Source organism: Pseudophryne corroboree, chromosome 7 (genome assembly GCF_028390025.1).
Source record: "Pseudophryne corroboree isolate aPseCor3 chromosome 7, aPseCor3.hap2, whole genome shotgun sequence".
Taxonomy (NCBI): domain Eukaryota; kingdom Metazoa; phylum Chordata; class Amphibia; order Anura; family Myobatrachidae; genus Pseudophryne; species Pseudophryne corroboree.
The window spans coordinates 58,873,125-58,896,237 of record NC_086450.1 but is presented as its reverse complement, the minus strand read 5'-3'; the positions used below and the strand labels follow the sequence as shown (position 1 = coordinate 58,896,237).

General features: G+C 45.7%; 1 protein-coding gene and 1 pseudogene across 3 annotated transcripts in view; one reads left to right on the top strand and one right to left on the bottom strand.

Annotated features, from left to right (window-relative positions):
* Nucleotides 1-23,113, bottom strand: part of UBE2F (ubiquitin conjugating enzyme E2 F (putative)) — a 490,291-nt gene that overhangs the window by 258,405 nt on the left and 208,773 nt on the right. For all 3 annotated transcript variants that reach the window (XM_063933173.1, XM_063933174.1, XM_063933172.1), the window contains exon 5: nucleotides 18,806-18,873. In XM_063933173.1, coding sequence (XP_063789243.1) covers nucleotides 18,806-18,873 — 68 coding nt within the window. The remainder of the gene's footprint in view (nucleotides 1-18,805; nucleotides 18,874-23,113) is intronic.
* LOC134945981 (5S ribosomal RNA) lies at nucleotides 5,669-5,788 on the top strand (annotated as a pseudogene).

Below are 23,113 nucleotides of genomic sequence, written 5' to 3'. Positions count from 1 at the left end.
CGACACTACCTTTGGTAGAAAAGCGGGATTCGTCCGAAGTTCCGCTCTGTCATCATGAAAAACTAAATACGGTGACTTGCACGACAAGGCACCCAGATCTGAAACTCGCCTAGCCGAAGCTAAGGCTAAAAGAAAAATCGTTTTCCAAGTGAGAAATTTAATATCCACTTGTTGTAAGGGTTCAAAGTAATCGGACTGTAAGAAATCTAAAACCAGATTCAAGTCCCATGGTGCTGTAGGTGGAATGAAAGGAGGCTGTATCCTCATTACACCCTGTAGAAACGTATGTATTGACGGCAACGAGGCCAATTTCCTTTGAAAGTAAATTGACAACGCAGATACCTGCCCCTTTAGTGTGGAAAGACGTAGTCCTCCATCTAACCCCATCTGTAAAAATAACAAAAGACGGGATAAATTAAAAGATGATGTCGGAAACTTCCGAGCTTCACACCAACCTATATAAGTACGCCAGATTCTGTAATAATGAGCTGCCGTAACCGGCTTCCTAGCTCGTACCATGGTTGGTATAACAGACTCCGGAATGCCCTCTCTTCTCAAGATGGCCTTTTCAACAGCCACCCCGTCAAACGCAGCCGCGCTAAATCGGGGTAAAGGAACGGACCCTGTTGTAACAGGTCCGGACGTAGTGGGAGTGGCCACGGATCGTCTGCGAGTAAACCGAGGAGATCCGAGAACCAAGTTCTCCGAGGCCAATGAGGCGCTATTAGTATGACTGTGACGGACCCTCTCTTGATCCGTTTTAGCAACAGCGGGAGCAGCGGAAACGGTGGAAACAGATACACGAGGCTGTACGGCCACGCGGCTGTGAGAGCATCCACCGCCACTGCCCTTGGATCTCTTGTTCTGGACACATATCGTGACACCTGATGATTGTGGCGGGATGCCATCAGATCCACCTGAGGGTAACCCCACCTCTGGATCAACATCTGAAACACTTCTGGATTTAATGCCCACTCTCCTGGATGAAAATCCCGACGACTGAGAAAATCTGCCTCCCAGTTGTCCACTCCCGGAATGAACACTGCCGACAATATCACCTGGTGATATTCGGCCCATCTGAGGATCCGAGCTACTTCCCGCATTGCCATGCGGCTTCTCGTTCCTCCTTGTTTGTTTATGTATGCGACTGCCGTCGCATTGTCTGACTGCACCTGAACAGTCTGAAAACGAAACATGTACACTGCTTGTCTTAGAGCATTGTAAATCGCCCTGAGTTCCAGAACATTTATGGATAGCGATCTTTCGTGATCTGCCCAGAGGCCCTGGAGCCGATAACTCTGAACTACAGCTCCCCAACCTGTGAGACTTGCGTCTGTTGACAGAATTATCCAATTCACGACGCCGAATCGTCTCCCTGCAGATAGATTGTGTATTTTTAACCACCAGAGAAGAGACACCCTGACTTGTGGCGACAATCTCACCCTGTGGTGCATCTGCAGATGTGATCCCGACCATTGCGCTAACACCTCCAGTTGAAACGGACGTGAGTGAAATCTTCCGAACTGAAGTGCTTCGAAAGCCGCCACCATTGTGCCTAAAAGGCGAATGCACAAATGTACTGAGACTGTGCGTGGCTTGAGCACTAATTGCACCAGATGACGAATGACCTGTACTTTCTGTTGTTGCAGGTAAACCTTTTGATTTACTGTATCGAGAATCATCCCTAGGAATTGAAGTCGTTGACACGGAATTAGATGTGATTTCTTTAAACTGACTATCCAACCGTGCTGAACTAGTACATTGTACGTTAGCAAAGCATGCTGGAGAAGCAATTGTTGAGACGGAGCCTTTATGAGTAGATCGTCCAAATACGGAACAATTATTACTCCTAGGGACCTGAGATGAGCTATCATCACGGACATTACCTTGGTGAATACCCGAGGCGCTGATGAGAGGCCAAACGGCAGAGCCTGAAACTGGTAATGGTCTCGCCTTATTGCAAACCTTAAGAAACTCTGGTGAGGTGGCCAAATCGGAATGTGTAAGTACGCATCTTTGAGATCCAGTGCAATCATGAATTCCTGTGGCTCTAACCCTGCAATTACTGACCTGAGAGATTCCATCTTGAATCTGTGGTAAGTGACGTAATGATTGAGACCTTTTAGGTTCAATATTGGCCTGACTGAGCCATCTGGTTTTGGTACCAGAAACAGACTGGAATAATAACCCTGCCCCTGTTCCTGCACGGGGACCGGAATTACAACTGCAGCATTCAGCAGAGACTGAATGGCAACCTGCAGAACTGCTTTCTTGTCGTCCGACACAGGCAGTCCTGTCGTGAAAAATCTTCCTGTCGGAAGATAATCGAACTCTATTTTGTAACCCTCTAATACTAAATTGCGGATCCACCCATCTGTGGACGTCTGCAGCCACGCCCCCTGAAAGCACTGAAGGCGTGCTCCCACAATTGGAGATCCGAGATGGGCTGGGAGCCCGTCATGCCACTGGTTTGTTAGTGGTCTTAGTGTCTTGACGACGTGCATTGGATTGTCGGGCACTACGTCCCCGACCTCTTCTACCAGGCGTGACTGCTCCTGTGCCCTGCCCACGAAAGGGCTGAGTTCTAAAGGATTTGAACGCCGGACCAGAATATTTCCGTTTAGGTATAGTTGTAGGCGATGGAAGAAACACAGACTTTCCTCCAGTAGCCTCAGAAATCCATTTGTCCAATTCAGGACCGAAAAGCTTCTCGCCATCATAAGGCAATGCCTCTATACCTTTTTTAACCTCCGTCTCCGCCTGCCAAGAACGCAGCCAAAGTGCTCGTCGTACTATGACTAGCGATGAGGACAGGCGAGAAGTAAGCTGACAGACGTCAGTAGAAGCTGTACATAGATATTCAGCAGCTTCCCAGATTTGATCCGCGAGAAGTATAAGATGGTCATCTTGCAGAGCCGACTTGAGCTCTTTTATCCATACCATTAATGCTTTAGTAACCCAAATGCCAACCAACCCAGGTCTCAGCAGCACTCCAGCTGCTGTATACATGGACCTTAGCATAGCCTCTATTTTACGATCTGCAGGGTCTTTAAGCGTAGTAGCAGTTGGTACTGGTATGGTTAACTTCCTTGTAAGTTTAGATACGGATGAATCCACCGATGGTGGGTTCTCCCATGTAGCTGTCATGGACTCTGGAAACGGGTAACTCGATTTAAATCTACGAGGTATAGAAAACCGTTTATCCGGATTCTTCCGTGTTTCCAGTAACATTTTATTAAGAGATTCCGAAATAGGGAAACACATCGGAGATCTCTGTCGTTTAGTAAAGACTACCTCATCATTCGTCAGGGGCTCCTCAGTTTCCGTAAACTCCAGCGACTGACGTACTGCTCTGATGAGATTATCAATACCTGGGCTGTCAAAATCGTCACTATCTGACTGTTGGTCTATTTCGCCCTCCTCATACTCATGTTCAGTGAGGTCTAGTATCCCAGAGACTGGAAAATTATTAGGAAAAGGAAACTTATCTTTTCCACTCAAGGTGGACCTCTGACCAGATTGAGACTCCCCTGGTAACTCAAATGGTCTCATTTTAAACTCAGATCTTGCCGCCTCTCTTTCTTCACGAGAGGCGGCCAGCTCTGATTGTAAACCAACTAATACATCTGCAAGTAAAGCCCATGGAGGGTCCAGAGATGCTGGCTTTACTTCTGTGGAAATCGTATTTGTGGCTGTATTAACAACACATGCTGTACATGTGGTGGATCCATCAGGCAACACACTCTTACAGACATGACATGAAAAATGTTTCTTAGATTTTGCTGGTGTCTTACTCATTATAAAGACAGACAATACAAACTACACACAGACAGTCTGCACGACTCAGTAATAACACCAAAGTTCCTTGTATATATCAGGCAAGTGCAGTGCCTGCCAGCAATAAGAAAACTGACCCCCAAATTCCCCTAGTACCACTCTTAAGCCGAGATGTAATATAGGAATCCTGGAACAGACAGGAGAACATTAAACATGTTAAGTACCAAGTTTTTCTACAAAGCTTAACACTGCCAATACTGCTAATGTCTCCCCCCACCCCCACGACCTCCGTGTACAGCACCGGGTCGGGGCCTGTGGAACTTTGCATAGGGCCGTGTGAGCGGCCTGTACCTGTATGCCAAGGCAGCGGGGAACTCCTCGGCTGATGCGGGCGGTCAGCGGGAGCAGAGAGCGTACTGCATAGAGCCGTGGAGCGGCCTATGCACACGCGCTCCCGGCCCGCCACACACAGCATAGAGTGGAGTGGCCTCCTGTGTAGCCAGGCAGCGGGGAACATATCGGCTGCTGCGGCGCAGGGAGCAGCGGTCTGCTAGGTAACTTAAGATGCTGGGAGCGGCGGAGAGTGAGAGCGCGCTGCATAGAGCCGTGAAGCGGCCTATGCACACGCGCTCCGGGCAGCGGTCGTTAGTGAGTAAAACATGCCCAATACAATCCCCAATAGTGGGGCGGCAGCATAAGCTGACCGCCCCTACCCAACATACCTGGACCGTAACAAAAGTCTATGACGGGGCTTCTCATCCAAGCTCCGTCCAGCTTTTTGCAGGCAGCCTGCAGGTGGAGTGAGGGAGCTCTTTACAGAGAGGTCCGACACTCACGGCTGTTCTCAGCCGCTTCCACTGTCCCTGACCCACGCCTGTTAGAAGGGGAAAAAGGACGTGGAAATCCTTGAAAGGAAAAAAAAAACTTAGAAAAAATTCCAATACTTTGTGGACGAGCTCCACTATGCCTTCTAACTGTGTCGAGCACAGAAAAACCACTGAAGTGCTCGAGGATATGGAGGGGAGGAGTAGTCTCAAAAATTAATTTATTCAGTGCCTTCTTCCGGTGGAAGCCGTCCATATCCCAAGAGTACTCCAGTGACCCCTAGTGGATGAAAAAGAAATGGTATATGTAGCCTCAAATAATTTATATCACACATACCCCAAAAAAACAAAATCTCACTGTATATGAGCCTCTATCCTGATCATATATTTGCAAAGAAATTATTATTTTAAAACATCATGTCAGAGAGACTAAAGTGTGAGAGAGAGCAAAAAACAGCTAAGGATATTTTTTGACATCCACAGCAGACAATATTGTACAAAGAATCTTTAAGCTGTATATTAGTTCTAACCTTGCAGCAAATTGCTACTTAATTATTTCTATGTGCATTGTCTTCTGCTGTGGATATCAAAAAATATCCTTAACTGTTTTTTGCTCTCTCTCACACTTTAGTCTCTCTGACATGATGTTTTAAAAGAATAATTTCTTTGCAAATATATGATCAGGATAGAGGCTCATATACAGTGAGATTTTGTTTTTTTTGGGGTGTGTGTGATATAAATTATTTGAGGCTACATATACCATTTTTTACAGCAACAGGATTGCTATAATTGTTGCCTTATCATATATCACCACCCTATCCTGGCTATGCAAGTGGACGCCCTTGCATAGAATTTCTGTATATGTTAACTGTCCTCAATGTAATTTTGTCGAATTGCACAGTGGATGCCCCTGTGTATAATTATTGCATATGGTTAATATTGCTACAATTTAATTTCTATGGGCATAAGATAATTCTAGATACTGAACACACGACTGATTCAGATCACCTTTGATATACAATTTTGGCGATACGGGTATTGGGATTGACTGAACGGACAGATTAAATAATTGCGGACATACCCCGCTGGAGATGCCCGATCTCATCTGATCTTGGAAGCCAAGCAGTGGAGGGCCGGGTCAGTACTCGGATGGGAGACCACCCTGGAACACCCTGGTACTGCAAAAAATTCTTCTGCCCGATCTAGAGTGATCCCCAATAATACCAATTGGGATTCGGTTTTGTATGACTTATGATTTAATTCTCTACGACTAAATAATCCTGAATAGGATTGCTGTAGAATAAATGATGGTCATACATTATACAAAGGTGTTACTGTGATTCAGTAAAACCAATAGCCCAAATATTTGGATTTCCGGTTTTTATTGTGGTATTGAAAACCACATGAATTAGACACAATACAGTGTTATATTTTCGCGTAGCTATACTATTCACGTACAATTTACTCCTACAACCATATTTTAATAATGAATTAATAAAATTATGTTTTATCAGAATTGATTAATACACACCCAATCCTCTGGATTGAGTGCTCCCACACAAGAGTCTACTTTCCAACTCTCTTTTGTTGGGTTTTCTTAGGTGATGCATCATAACCTCAACAGATTTTCTCAAAAATTGTGTCTCAGTATGGGATAATTTTGTAGAAATACTGGATATCATCCCCCTTATGGAATCCACTCAGGTGGGTTGAGACCCAGAAGGTTGAGCATTTGTACACTCTTGAGTACATGGTATAGAGTCCTCAGGTGAAGATATACATTCTGCAGTACAGGACCCAAAGTCCCCAGAAATGGTAATGTGAGATATATGTACCCTTACACACACACCCAGGAAATTGTCAGACACAGTTTCCCCCAGAGTACTTTCTGAGAGTCACAGAGTATGAGGAGCCAGCCACACCGCAGCCTTTCAGGCTGTTAATATGATAACAGTCCGGCACTGACTAACTATCCTTAACAGGGTAGCTAGTAGTATTATCATCACACTCCCCCCCCCCCCCCCCCCCCAATCTATAACCCCCTGGTACCGCAGAGGTGCTGGAGTTATGTGGAGGGACAGTGCTTCCCTGTCAGTGTCTTGTGTGGAGATCAGCAGGGAGAAAATGGCGCCGGTGAGCCGTTGGTCACCTCTGAGGAAGCCCCGCCCCCTGCAATGGCGAGCGGCTTCCAGCACTTTGTTATTTATACTGGCCTGAGGTATTATTGTTAACAGTGGGATTAGCCCCTGTAACTCTTGACCAGTGTAGGGTTTATCGCGCTGGCTCAGGACGCCCCTCAACAGCGCCTACATTTTGTGCATGTTGCTGAGCCCACCCTTGTGCCGCCTTGTATACCCGTCAGCGACCCGCTAACTGGGACGTCAGTGCTGTACTCACCACTCTTCTATCTTCTGCCTCTATTAGGGGGTGGCGGCCGTGCTGTGGGAGTGTGCAGTTGCCTCGTGGGCTTGCGGACATTTCCCTCAGGAGCTCAGTGTCCTGTCAGCGGAGTAATGTACCATTAACTCTTTATTAAGTTGGTTCATTACTCCCCCCTAAGTCCCACAAAGCAGGCAGCCTGTTGCCAAACAGCCTCCTGTAAGCTAACAAACTCTAGAAAATAATAAAACTAAGAAAACTCCTAGGAGTTCCCCTAGCTGTGACCGGCTCCTCCGGGCACATTTTCTAAACTGAGTCTGGTAGGAGGGGCATAGAGGGAGGGGTCAGCCCACACTGTTAAACTCTTAAAGTGCCAGTGGCTCCTAGTGGACATGTCTATACCCCATGGTACTAAATGGAACCCCAGCATCCTCTAGGACGTAAGAGAAATAATACATGTATTTGCTCTCCTTGCAGTGCAGCATGGTTTGTCCAGATGCAGTTACTTGCCCTTTTGTTGCTTTGCTTCCCGCATCAGAAACATGCTCATTGTTAACGTTCCGGAGCAGAAAATGTGCACTCTACATGTGAGCAGAATGTTTCCTGCAGTTCTGATATTTGCAGAAAGAACACAGCATAGTCATACATAATTATTCTTTGTTAGGTTATGCCACTCTATTTAAATTAAAGGGATTGTAAACTCACATGTCCTTACTTAAATCAGCCTGGCACTTAGAGAGCTAAATGCTAGGCATACAGTGGTATTATGTTATCCCTGTGGACAGTGCCGTAACAGGGCTTTGATGAGCCATGTCCCAACCATGCCCCCTGACTGATGATGTCACGGAGGGGCAGGGCCACCAACGATGGTAAGTGCAGCACTACCCGGATTATCCTCTGGATGCTCTCGGTGCTGCACAGAGTGCCTGTCTTGAGTGCCTAAAGGACGCTCCGGGTTGCACTGCAGCAGAGATTCTGGCTGCACGGTGCCATTGCAGTCACTCTGATAGCCAGTTGCACACCCCCAGTTACGGCCCTACCTCTGGGCCTTCCGTCACACTTTAGGTCTCTCAGTGACACAATGTGGCAAATTGTATTAAGTGTTCCTATGTTGTGGGGCTGTTTATACTGTGGGTAATTACAGGAAGGAACTCCTAACTCATTTTTGTTGGTACAGTACATCTATGAGCAAATATCAGCAGAGCTATCTTTCTAGGATAACATGCATTAAAGTAGTACATGAGGGTGACTAATTCAATCTGCCCCCATTATATTATGAGTGGATTATCATCATTCATATGGAAAATTGACCTTCGATGGGGAGTACTCTTGATGCGGGTATGGGTCGTTGGGTCGACAGTCATTAGATCGAACACTGAAGGTCGACATGGGAATTAGGTCAACATGTACTAGGTTGACAGGTGAAAAGGTCGACATGAGTTTTTGGACTGTTTTTGGTTTCGTTTTCTCCGTAAAGTGACGGGAAACCCCAATTAGTGCACCGTGTCCCCTAGCATGACTCCCCATGCTTCGGGCAAGGTTACCGTTCCAATCGTAGTCCACGTGGATCGTCAAGTATGGAAAAAGCCCAAAAATGTAATTAAAAAAACAAACAAAAAAACCTCATGTCGACCTTTTGACCTAGTACATGTCGACCTAATGACCATGTCGACCTAATGTATGTCAACCTTCAGTGGCTGGTTGAATGATTCTGTTAATGGTTTTACCAGCACCCCTTTAAGCACTCTTAAGACAGATCATAACCACGGCTAGAGGAAGTAATTTAATCATTAGGGTACTAAGTGACAGTCACTAAGGTGACATTGGCAAAGAAGTCTGAGGGGGAGGGGGGGTTGCGCATTTAACCGTGTTTTTTCCTAGTGGAAAAGGGTCCCCCGGCAAATTCCCGGATCAAGTGATCCGGGAATCCTACCCAGGTAGCTTGCCGGGTTCAACACGTGTTCAACCCGGTAAGCGGTGTAGTGTGAACGGGAGCCGTGTCGAGGCGTCACGGCTCCTGTTCACAGTGCATGGGAGGGCGGCCCTGGTGAGCGCTGTCTGAAGGGGGCTGTAGCACGGGTTGACACGGTTGCGACCCGTGCTACAGTGGTGGAAAACGGGTATAAGTAAGCATCAAGTAATGGAAGATCTCATGGAGGGAGCATACAGCTTCAGCAGAGTTTTTTTTTTTTTTTTTACTTTGGTAGCTCGCTGTATAATTAAGTGTTTAGCTCCTAATAAAAATGCTAAACCTTTAAGCTCCTGTAGAGAAGCGGCTCTCTTGCCTCTTTTTCTAGTCTTGTATGCTGTGGCTATATCAATAAATGTTAATAGATTTTTCAACCACAGAGAAAAAAGTGAGAGAGAGAGAGAGAGAGAGAGAGAGAGAGAGAGAGAGAGGATAGAAATTATTTTGGACACAAGCGCCAACAACATCAGGCACACTTGACAGAAACCCTCTTCTGATGCTGCATTGCACAGGCTGTTACATTTACCCTAGATACTGGAAAAGATAGGGAAAGTGAGGGAGAAAGACAGGGAAAAAGAGGAAAAGACAGGTTGGAAAGATGCCCATACGGATCACGTTTTCGATGCATTGTGCATGCTTGTGTCCAAAATATTAGGGTGTACAGTGATATAGATTGTAAGCTTCACTGGGGCAGGGACTGATGCGAATGTACAAAATATTATCTGTAATTCACTGCAGAATATGTGTGCGCTATATAAATACTTAGTAATAATAATACAGTATATCTCTAACCATATTTTTTTCTCTATATATATATATATATAAAATATATAGGAAGATGATTTTTTTTTATATATTTTATTAAGTAGATAAGGAAGTGGTTAGTGCATTATTTCATTAAACTTTTTCAATTATATACAGTAGGTTATTGTATATTCTGACATGAGGTACAGGAGATATGCACTGTGCACATCTCCTATTCATATGATACAGTAGGCTAACACGGGTGTAAGTAGGGTACGCTGGCGGCCGGGCTCCCGGCGGCCAGCATACCGGCGCCGGAATCCCAACCGCTGGCATACCGACAGCTGGGCGAGCGCAAATGAGCCCCTTGCGGGCTTGCTGCGGACTCGGTGGCGTGCTACGCGCGCCATGCTATCTATTCTATTGGACCCCCAAGAGGGAGAAAAAGTGTCGGTATGCCGGCGCCGGGATCCTGACAGTCGGCAAACTGAAGACCACCCGACTAACACTATGCATTTACCAGCACAACAGAGGGGTGGAGTATGGGTGCTATTTCTGAAGTTCACACTCCGTCCCAATGGTACATCGCCAGCATTGTCCCTGAATTGCCTCCTATGCTTTTTTATAATTTATTTAATAGTTTAATATATTAGACCAGGGTGTTAAGAGCCTTGGACCATTACATTGTACCCCCTGTGATTGCTTTTCAACTGATGGCTTGCTGGCGGTTCTCTTACGTGTGCAGGATAAAACCAAAGTTTTGATCTAGAAACTGATAAAAATGTAGCAAGTTGATGGAATGTAAAAACTTCAAAAAACTTTTTTTTATGAAATCACATAGAAGATTCAAAACTCAAAGGGGTTTGAGAAAGATCTTCACCCTGAACATTACACACAGATCTTTTTTAGCGAAGTTCTTTGTACAATTAGTATTTTTGTACCCCACAATTTCGGTTACTTTGGCTTTGGCAAGAAACACCACGAAACCTTGCAGACAACGTCAAAAGTTGGTGGATACATGTCACAACATCTCCAAACTTTTGTCATGTTAACCGGCACATTGGAGGTAATTCCAAGTTGATGGCAGCAGGAATTTAGTTAGCAATTGGGCAAAACCATGTGCACTGCAGGGGGGCAGATATAACATTTGCAGAAAGAGTTAGATTTGGGTGTGGTGAGTTCAATCTGCAATCTAAATTGCAGTGTAAAAATAAAGCAGCCAGTATTTAGCCTGCACAGAAATAAAATAACCCACCCAAATCTAACTCTCTCTGCACATGTTATATCTGCCTCCCCTGCAGTGCACATGGTTTTGCCCAACTGCTAACAAAATTCCTGCTGCGATCAACTTGGAATTACCCCCATTGTGTATTTATCTCTAGTGTGGAGGTGAACTCCAGACACTTGTAATCCGTTAGATTTGTTACACGCAATGGTTACTGTAATACACAGGTCCGTCCAGCGTATATGTGCAGTCTTCCCATAAACACAGCTCAGCAAAGGGTGAGATAGCTCTAAGAAATGCTGTATGTCATTAGGAAGAATTAATTTTCCAAACAAGTAAAACGCCTTTAATCTTTGAGATTTCTTAGTATGAATGCAGGAACTGCACACTGTGTGCCACTTAACCATACTGTAGCTTGCGGACATCAAGAAGGCTGCTACGGTCCTTAAATAAAAGCATGACGAGGAACGAGATTAAAGCCCAGTCTCTGACGGTAATGCAGCGCAGAACCTGTTACATCTAAGAACACAGACTTCTGGAACATTGCTCTCTGACACCTAACTCCCCTCTCCGCTGTGTCTATCGATTTTGTTTCCTCTGCACATCTTTTGAAAGGTCTACAAATTGCAGAGAAAAATGACAAGCAGCAACTCAACCACATATTTCTTAGTTTATTGACTTAACAAGAAAACAGGAACTAATTCTAAAACCTATGAAAAAAATAATATTATTCCTCCTGAATAATAAATTGTGAATGTCATTTTGAAGTTTTATATTTCATTGTAAATTATTACTTAACTACCTGGCTGCCGGGTCACCTCGGTTTGCCCAGACTACACTCCATATTACCCCCTCCTTCATTATGTCCCAGGCCCATATTTAACCAGTTCCCAGAGCCGGGCAGGTTTGCCTCCTTTTCTAGGTCTGCCCCTTCTCCCTAATAACGGGGGGCATCAGACAGGCGGCTTTTGCTGTGGATCCCGCATGTATGTTGGACCGTACAAAATATTATATGGATTTAAGTGTAACAAACATTATTTGCTACTACTGTAGGTCAGAAGATAATTTTGTGATAATGATTGATCTGTACAGTCCCCTCGGCTTGGAATACCCTACACTCCAGTGTAAGATCGTTTCTCTCTACCCCGTGCATAGAAAGAAGAAAAAGTGTAATTTATTTTTTATTTATAGACCGTTAAAGAAATTATGTTGCAATATTACCTACAATGAGACTGGTATTTGTTCGCAACTGACACAAGTATTTCAATTAATTACATCCACCAGCTCTGACTTATTTTGGAAGAATCAATCAGAGAATAAGAAAACATTTTAAACAAGTGTTTTGTTAAAGCTATTAGAATGGTAATGTAGCTGCATTTTTTATGGGGTGATTTCACAATGCATTAATAGAACCAAATCGGGTTTTCTTTACGGAGGTTAAGGTTATCACGTTGTAATAAAATTACCATTTCATCAACAGGCAAATCAACTCAAAAGCTACAGTACCAAGTTTTATCCTACACCAACTAGAAATCATGTTCTAATCAAAATATACTAATGTACTCATCTGCTGGTAAAATGCTAGAAGAGGCATTGGGGCCTATTCAATTAGCTGTGGGGCTTACTGCGAGCTTGTAGCAGCACCCGGCGCTATTCAATTGCAGCCCATGGTAAGCTAAAGGCTCCATTTACCATGGATTTCCGTTCGCGCCTATCTGAGGTGCAAACAGAAAATAAGAATTTACTTACCGATAATTCTATTTCTCGGAGTCCGTAGTGGATGCTGGGGTTCCTGAAAGGACCATGGGGAATAGCGGCTCCGCAGGAGACAGGGCACAAAAAGTAAAGCTTTAGGATCAGGTGGTGTGCACTGGCTCCTCCCCCTATGACCCTCCTCCAAGCCTCAGTTAGGTACTGTGCCCGGACGAGCGTACACAATAAGGAAGGATTTATGAATCCCGGGTAAGACTCATACCAGCCACACCAATCACACTGTACAACCTGTGATCTGAACCCAGTTAACAGTATGATAACAGCGGAGCCTCTGAAAAGATGGCTCACAACAATAATAACCCGATTTTTGTAACTATGTACAAGTAATGCAGATAATCCGCACTTGGGATGGGCGCCCAGCATCCACTACGGACTCCGAGAAATAGAATTATCGGTAAGTAAATTCTTATTTTCTCTATCGTCCTAGTGGATGCTGGGGTTCCTGAAAGGACCATGGGGATTATACCAAAGCTCCCAAACGGGCGGGAGAGTGCGGATGACTCTGCAGCACCGAATGAGAGAACTCCAGGTCCTCCTTAGCCAGGGTATCAAATTTGTAGGATTTTACAAACGTGTTTGCCCCTGACTAAATAGCCGCTCGGCAAAGTTGTAAAGCCGAGACCCCTCGGGCAGCCGCCCAAGATGAGCCCACCTTCCTTGTGGAATGGGCATTTACATATTTTGGCTGTGGCAGGCCTGCCACAGAATGTGCAAGCTGAATTGTATTACACATCCAACTAGCAAAAGTCTGCTTAAAAGCAAGAGCACCCAGTTTGTTGGGTGCATACAGGATAACAGCAAGTCAGTTTTCCTGACTCCAGCCGTCCTGGAACCTATATTTTCAGGGCCCTGACCACATCTAGCAACTTGGAGTCCTCCAAGTCCCTAGTAGGCGCAAGACACCACAATAAGCTGGTTCAGGTGAAACACTGACACCACCTTAGGGAGAGAACTGGGGACGAGTCCGCAGCTCTGCCCTGTTCGAATGGACAAACAGATATGGGCTTTTTTGAGAAAAAAACCACCAATTTGACACTCGCCTGGTCCAGGCCAGGTCCAAGAGCATGTTCACTTTTCATGTGAGATGCTTCAAATCCACAGATTTGACTGGTTTTAAACCAATGTGTTTTGAGGAATCCCAGAACTACGTTGAGATCCCACAGTGCCACTGGAGGCACAAAAGGGGGTTGTATATGCAATACTCCCTTGACAAACTTCTGGACTTCAGGAACTGAAGCCACTTCTTTCTGGAAGAAAAATCGACAGGGCCGAAATTTGAACCTTAATGGACCCCAATTTGAGGCCCATAGACACTCCTGTTTGCAAGAAATGCAGGAATCGACCGAGTTGAAATTTCTTCGTGGGGCCTTCCTGGCCTCACACCACGCAACATATTTTCGCCACATGTGGTGATAATGTTGTGCGGTCACCTCCTTTCTGGCTTTGACCAGGGTAGGAATGACCTCTTCCTGAATGCCTTTTCCCTTAGGATCCGGCGTTCCACCGCCATGCCGTCAAACGCAGCTGCGGTAAGTCTTGGAACAGACATGGTACTTGCTGAAACAAGTCCCTTCTTAGCGGCAGAGGCCATAAGTCCTCTGTGAGCATCTCTTGAAGTTCCGGGTACCAAGTCCTTCTTGGCCAATCCGGAGCCATGAGTATAGTTCTTACTCCTCTACGTCTTATAATTCTCAGTACCTTAGGTATGAAAAGCAGAGGATGGAACACATACACCGACTGGTACACCCACGGTGTTACCAGAACGTCCACAGCTATTGCCTGAGGGTCTCTTAACCTGGCGCAATACCTGTCCCGTTTTTTGTTCAGACGGGACGCCATCATGTCCACCTTTGGTAATTCCCAACGGTTTACAATTATGTGGAAAACTTCCCCATGAAGTTCCCACTCTGCCGGGTGGAGGTCGTGCCTACTGAGGAAGTCTGCTTCCCAGTTTCCATTCCCGGAATGAAACACTGCTGACAGTGCTATCACATGATTTTCCGCCCAGCGAAAAGTCCTTGCAGTTTTTTGCCACTGCCCTCCTGCTTCTTGTGCCGCCCTGTCTATTTACGTGGGCGACTGCCGTGATGTTTTATCCCACTGGATCAATACCGGCTGACCTTGAAGCAGAGGTCTTGCTAAGCTTAGAGCATTATAAATTTACCCTTAGCTATATTTATGTGGAGAAAAATCTCCAGACTTGATCACACTCCCTGGAAATTTTTTCCTTGTGTGACTGCTCCCCAGCCTCTCGGGCTGGCCTCCGTGGTCACCAACATCCAAAACTGAATGCCGAATCTGCGGCCCTCTAGAAGATGAGCACTCTGTAACCACCACAGGAGAGACACCCTTGTCCTTGGATATAGGGTTATCCGCTGATGCATCTGAAGATGCGATCCGGACCATTTGTCCAGCAGATCCCACTGAAAAGTTCTTGCATGAAATCTGCCGACTGGAATTGCTTCGAAGGAAGTCACCATTTTTTTACCATGGCCCTTGTGCAATGATGCACTGATTTTAGGAGGTTCCTGACTAGCTCGGATAACTCCCTGGCTTTCTCTTCCGGGAGAAACACCTTTTTCTGGACTGTGTCCAGAATCATCCCTAAGCACAGGAGACTTGTTGTCGGGATCAGCTGCGATTTTGGAATCTTTAGAATCCACCCCTGCTGTTGTAACAGTATCCGAGATAGTGCTACTCCGACCTCCAACTGTTCCCTGGACTTTGCCCTTATCAGGAGATCGTCCAAGTAAGGGATAATTAAGACGCCTTTTCTTCGAAGAAGAACCATCATTTCGGCCATTACCTTGGTAAAGACCCGGGGTGCCGTAGACAATCCAAACGGCAGCGTCTGAAACTGATAGTGACAGTTCTGTACCACGAACCTGAGGTACCCTTAGTGATAAGGGCAAATTTGGGACATGGAGGTAAGCATCCCTGATGTCTCGGGACACCAGATAGTCCCCTTCTTCCCGGTTCGTTATCACTGCTCTGAGTGACTCCATCTTGATTTGAACCTTTGTAAGTGTTCAAATTTTTTTAGATTTAGAATAGGTCTCACCTAGCCTTCTGGCTTCAATACCACAATATAGTGTGGAATAATACCCCTTTTCTTGTTGTAGGAGGGGTAATTTAATTATCACCTGCTGGGAATACAGCTCGTGAATTTTTTCCCATACTGCCTCCTTGACGGAGGGAGACCTTGGTAAAGCAGCCTTCAGGAGCCTGCGCAGGGGAAACGTCTCGACATTCCAAACTGTACCCCTGGGATACTACTTGTAGGATCCAGGGGTCCTGTACGGTCTCAGCGTCATGCTGAGAGCTTGTCAGAAGGGTTGGAACGCTTCTGTTCCTGGGAATGGGCTGCCTGCTGCAGTCTTCTTCCCTTTCCTCTATCCCTGGGCAGATATGACTCTTATAGGGACGAAAGGACTGAAGCTGAAAAGACGGTGTCTTTTTCTGCAGAGATGTGACTTAGGGTAAAAACGGTGGATTTTCCAGCAGTTGCCGTGGCCACCAGGTCCGATGGACCGACCCCAAATAACTCCTCTTCCTTTATACGGCAATACACCTTTGTGCCGTTTGGAATCTGCATCACCTGACCACTGTCGTGTCCATAAACATCTTCTGGCAGATATGGACATCGCACTTACTCTTGATGCCAGAGTGCAAATATCCCTCTGTGCATCTCGCATATATAGAAATACATCCTTTAAATGCTCTATAGTCAATAAAATACTGTCCCTGTCAAGGGTATCAATATTTTTAGTCAGGGAATCCGACCAAGCCACCCCAGCTCTGCACATCCAGGCTGAGGCGATCGCTGGTCGCAGTATAACACCAGTATGTGTGTATATACTTTTTATGATATTTTTCCAGCCTCCTGTCAGCTGGCTCCTTGAGGACGGCCCTATCTATAGACGGTACCGCCACTTGTTCTGATAAGCGTGTGAGCGCCTTATCCACCCTAAGGGGTGTTTCCCAACGCGCCCTAACTTCTGGCGGGAAAGGGTATACCGCCCATATTTTCTATCGGGGGGAACCCACGCATCATCACACACTTCATTTAATTTATCTGATTCAGGAAAAACTACGGTAGTTTTTTCACATCCCACATAATACCCTCTTTTGTGGTACTTGTAGTATCAGAAATATGTAACACCTCCTTCATTGCCCTTAACGTGTGGCCCTAATAAGGAATACGTTTGTTTATTCACCGTCGACACTGGATTCAGTGTCCCTGTCTGTGTCTGTGTCGACCGACTAAAGTAAACGGGCGTTTTAAAAACCCCTGACGGTGTTTTTGAGACGTCTGGACCGGTACTAATTGTTTGTCGGCCGTCTCATGTCGTCAACCGACCTTGGCGCGTGTTGACATTATCACGTAATTCCCTAAATAAGCCATCCATTCCGGTGTCGACTCCCTAGAGAGTGACATCACCATTACAGGCAATTGCTCCGCCTCCTCACCAACATCGTCCTCATACATGTCGACACACACGTACCGACACACAGCACACACACAGGGAATGCTCTGATAGAGGACAGGACCTACTAGCCCTTTGGAGAGACAGAGGGAGAGTTTGCCAGCACACACCAAAAACGCTATAATTATATAGGGACAACCTTATATAAGTGTTTTCCCTTATAGCATCTTTTTTATATATTTCTAACGCCAAATTAGTGCCCCCCCTCTCTGTTTTAACCCTGTTTCTGTAGTGCAGTGCAGGGGAGAGCCTGGGAGCCTTCCCTCCAGCCTTTCTGTGAGGGAAAATGGCGCTGTGTGCTGAGGAGATAGGCCCCGCCCCTTTTTCGGCGGCCTCGTCTCCCGCTCTTAACGGATTCTGGCAGGGGTTAAATATCTCCATATAGCCCCCGGAGGCTATATGTGAGGTATTTTTAGCCAAAAAAGGTTTTCATTTGCCTCCCAGGGCGCCCCCCTCCCAGCGCCCTGCACCCTCAGTGACTGCCGTGTGAAGTGTGCTGAGAGGAAAATGGCGCACAGCTGCAGTGCTGTGCGCTACCTTAAGAAGACTGAGGAGTCTTCTGCCGCCGATTCTGGACCTCTTCTCGTTTCAGCATCTGCAAGGGGGCCGGCGGCGAGGCTCCGGTGACCATCCAGGCTGTACCTGTGATCGTCCCTCTGGAGCTAATGTCCAGTAGCCAAGAAGCCAATCCATCCTGCACGCAGGTGAGTTCACTTCTTCTCCCCTAAGTCCCTCGTTGCAGTGATCCTGTTGCCAGCAGGACTCACTGTAAAATAAAAAACCTAAGCTAAACTTTTCTAAGCAGCTCTTTAGGAGAGCCACCTAGATTGCACCCTTCTCGGCCGGGCACAAAAATCTAACTGAGGCTTGGAGGAGGGTCATAGGGGGAGGAGCCAGTGCACACCACCTGATCCTAAAGCTTTACTTTTTGTGCCCTGTCTCCTGCGGAGCCGCTATTCCCCATGGTCCTTTCAGGAACCCCAGCATCCACTAGGACGATAGAGAAATCTGCAGTAAGTAGAGCTTTTTGCCCTTATCGCAGCTACAAATGCGTTTAGCTCTGGGCACTTATGGGTTAATGTGCATTAGCTGTGGTAGGAAATGGGCTTAAAATGGACTAGTTCTGGGGGTTAAAGCTTGACGCTATTTGAATAGGTCCCACTGAGTTCTGGCAAGTCTGTCCTAACTGTCATTTTTCAAACATGTAATGATTGGCTGGTGCGTTATCACCTTGCACTTATCACTTCTCCAGGCTTAATACATCTGCCCCAGTATTCTTGTTAGGGTAAGTCCTGGGCACGCATGCTGTAAAACTAATCTCCTAGGCACCCCTGTGGTACAGATAAAGCTACTTTCATTATTGTTAAATTTAGTGTAAGTGTATTTGTTTTGGCACTGGTACTCTTTGGCACTCTTTTGGCAATCCTATTTCCAACCTTTTTAGGTCCTGCAAATTTCCATGACCTTTTTCTATTTCTGCCCTGTTTTTCGAACCTTCCCAGTGTATGTTTGGCACCCACCACTGAAGCATATTTGATGGAACAGAACTGTGGGAACAGAGTCTGCCCGGCAGCAGGTAAGGACAGAACGTTTATGGTATCTGGAAGTAAATCATGTGCGCACTCACCACCATGTTATAGGCATCTGGAACCTCAATTTCAAACTGGAACTTCCCACCTTGGTAATAGCTCTCATCTGTAAAGCAGAGGAAAGTGGATTTAATAAACGCAGTCACACTTTGCTGCACATTGTTACTTTGTCATAAAGAGAGTGTTCAACCGTATATAACACTTCCTATGAACATTTCTCTAAATGTGTGCTCACAGTAAGCATCACGCCGTGTAGAACTCATCTGGCTTTTTGTTCTCCTTGTAACTAATTAATCAGTGACCGGCATGAGCTCCTGAGCTGCGTCAGTCGCTGCTGCTTCAACTAATCAGTTTATATAAGCAAGAGTAAAAATAAATCATTTTCTATTTCTCAGCAGTAAAACTTTACATGCAGTTAGTTATTTCCCCACAGTGAATAAATGGGTAAAGCTCTGCAGCATATATTAATGCCTCCCTGGTAATCCATGAACCATTCAGAACCTGGTACTGACTCTCTGAGGAGTAAGCCTGCTAGACAGTAAAAGAGTAAATTTACTAAGATGGGAGTTCTATTTAAGATGGGATGTTGCCCATAGCAACCAATCAGACTCAAGGTATTATCTTCTAGAAGGTGCTAGATAAATGAAAAGTAGAATCTGGTTGCTATGGACAACATCCTATCTTAAATAGAACTACCATCTTAGTAAATTTACCCTTAAGAATCAGCAGGCTTGCAAATGGCTGACGCATGAGCTGCACTCTCCTGATTGGTCACTGCTGCTGAGGGTATACGGATGGAAGATAGACAGTAGATAGTCAATAGGGCCACACCAGTCGATAGCTCGACAGGGTCAAAAGAACGACAGTAAAATGGTCGACAATGACTTATGTCAACAGGGTCAAAAGGTCGACATGTACATGGCCAACAAAAAAAGTTGACAATCATGTTTTTTTATGATTTGTAGGGTTAGAGCTAGGGTTAGGCACTTGTAGAGGGTAGTTAGGGCTAGGATGCCGGAGGGAACGGTTAGGGTCAGGCACTTTGCAGAGGGTTAGGGTCAGGAACTAGGCAGAGGGTTAGGGTTAGGCATTAGGCAGAGGGTTAGGCACTAGGCAGAGGGTTAGGCACTAGGCAGAGGGTTAGGCACTAGGCAGAGGGTTAGGGTTAGGCACTAGGCAGAGGGTTAGGATTAGGCACTAGGCAGAGGGTTAGGCACTTTGGAGAGGGTTAGGATTAGGCACTAGGCAGAGGGTTAGGCACTTTGGAGAGGGTTAGGGTTAGGCACTTTGCAGATGGTTAGGCACTTTGGAGAGGGTTAGGATTAGGCAGAGGGTTAGGCACTTTGGAGAGGGTTAGGCACTTTGCAGAGGGTCAGGCACTTTGCAGAGGGTTAGGCACTGGGGAGGGTCAGGCACTAGGCAGAGGGTTAGGGTTAGGCACTAGGCAGAGGGTTAGGCACTGGGGAGGGTTAGGCACTAGGCAAAGGGTTAGGCACTAGGCAGAGGGTTAGGCACTAGGCAGAGGGTTAGGCACTAGGCAGAGGGTTAGGCACTAGGCAGAGGGTTAGGCACTAGGCAGGGGGTTAGGCACAAGGCAGGGGGTTAGGCACTAGGCAGGGGGTTAGGCACTAGGCAGGGGGTTAGGGTTAGGCACTTTGCAGAGGGTTAGGCACTAGGCAGATGGTTAGGGTTAGGCACTAGGCAGTGGGTTAGTAATTAGGGCTAAGGTAATATATCACAAAAATGTGTCGACTTTTTTGTGCCAACCATTTGCATGTTGAGCTTTTGACCCTGTCGACCTAAATTCATGTCAACATTTTAACTGTAGACAATTTGACCTGTCCACCTTTCAAGTGTCGACAATTTGTTGTCAACCTATTGACCGTCTATCTATACACTGTCCACTCATTGTGGGGTTTTTGCCTTCAGATGATTCATACTGTCCTACGATGTGTAATAAAAGTTGAAGTGATCAATTAGCCATGTTACTGTCACGCCTTAATTTCATATAACTCTACTGCGAATTCCCAGCTACAGTATTTGTTTTGGCTCACACGGCCTGTGGGAAAATCTTATTTCTGTTGGTTTTCTAGTAACTTCCCCAATGCCATTTAAATTGCCCTAATAAAAATACTCGGATAGCAACCGCAGGAACCACCCAATTTACTTTGCAAAGTTGTAAAAACATACTGCAAATAAATATTTCACTACACAACTCTGAAATAGGTCACACAGGTTTTTTGTCACCGCAATGGTAAAATGTAGCTGTAGCAGATAGTACTGTGAACTCTGCTACAACTGTCACTCACACAGTGCAAAAATAAGCTCAACTACCATTCTATGTTCTAGAGGGTAGACACTGTGACATTTATGGGAACGCTAGAAAATATCTGGTAATGGATGTGGAGAGGAGGAAACATCCAGGTGCAGGGCACATAGGGAAAGCAGAGTATCACGGTACAACCCTGAGAACAGACAGGACAACACAGTGATATGGGGGTACATGCATGAAGTGGTGAAAAACCCTTTTCTGGCATTGTCCTCTAATTTATTTATTATTTATTACCAGTTATTTATATAGCGCACACATATTACGCAGCACTGTACAGAGAATATTTGCCCATTCACATCAGTCCCTGCCCCAGTGGAGCTTACAATCTATGGGGCAGATGTATTAACCTGGAGAAAGCATAAGGAAGTGATAAACCAGTGATATGTGCAAGGTGATAAATGCACCAGCCAATCAGTTCCAGTATGCAAATGAACAGTTATGATCTGATTGGCTGGTGCCTTTCTCACCTTGCACATATCACTGGTTTATCACTTCCTTATGCCTTCTCCAGGTTAATACATCTGCCCCTATATTCCCTACCACATGTACATACAGACACATTCACACTAGGGTTAATTTTGTTGGGAGCCAATTAACCTACAAGTATATTTTTGGGAGGAAACCGGAGTACCCAGAGAAAACCCACGCAAGTACGGGGAGAATATACAAACTCCACACTGTTAGGGCCATGGTGGGAATCGAACCCACGACCTCAGTGCTGTGAGGCAGTAATGCTAACCATTACACCATCCGTACTGCCGGTGTAATGGTTAGCATTACTGCCTCACAGCAATAAAAAGTGCCTTCGTAGGATGGCACTATGTATTACTTACCAGCCTCACTGCTACCTCATAAGTCTTTACGCAGTTCTGCAAGAACTTGCGCATGTGCAGCTCGCCCTTCGGAAGCGGCATTGTTGAGCTTCAGCACTAGGCTGATGCGACAGAGCCAGGAAAGAGATCGTCTGAGGGGTAAGTTATCATAACTCATCTCTAGAATCTCTCTTTTTAAAACATCTCAGCGCTAAAACATCCTGCATCTCTGTGACACAGATTCAGTATGTGACATACAATAATGCAGTGATAAGGGGCTTGATAATACATCTGCTCCATGATCACTAGTGTTGGGATGTGGTCAACATCCCGCCAGACGGAATCCCGGCGGTTAAAATACCGACGCCGGAATCCCGACTGGCACAATCCTGACATATTCTTCCTCCGTGGGTGTCCACGACACCCAAAGAGGGAGAATAAATTAGTGTGCCGAGCGTAGCGAGCCCGCAAGGGGCTGCGTTCCGCTCGCCACCCCTGTCGGGATTGTGTGATCGGGATTCCGGCGTCGGTATTTTGACCGCCGGCATCCCGTCCAGCTGGATTTAGTACTGATCCCCTAGTGTTTCCTATATAGGTTATATTGATTTGGAGCCTAATTCAGACCTGGTTGCAGCAGCAAAATTGTTCTTTAATGGGCAAAACTATGGCACTGCAGGGGGGGGGGGGGCAGATGTAACGTGTGCAGAGAAATTTAGATTTGGGTGATGTTTTTGTTTCTGTGCAGGGTAAATACTGGCTGCTTTATTTTTACACTGCAATTTAGATTTCAGTTTGAACACGCCACACCCAAAATCTAACTCTCTCTGCACATGTTATATCTGCCCCCCCCTGCAGTGCACATGGTTTTGCCCATTAGAGAACAATTTTGCTGCTGCGATCAGGTCTGAATTAGGCCCTTAATGAAATCCACAACATTTTTGTGACTAAGATATCAGTCTATGATATTGCATGCTAATATACTGTTTCAGTTTCTAGTTGGCTCAAAATAATAAAGTTGTAAAAATAATAATAAATTACTCAAAGTTAAAAAAATGAAAAAGTAACACAAACTAGATCAGTTTTAAAAAGTGCCAACAAAGCATACGTGGGCTATAGTATAAAGAAAGGTGAGTGGTTCCATCTAGACATTCATGCATAGAGTCCGAGGTACACAAACAAGTTTCACAAAACCAAAATTAAGG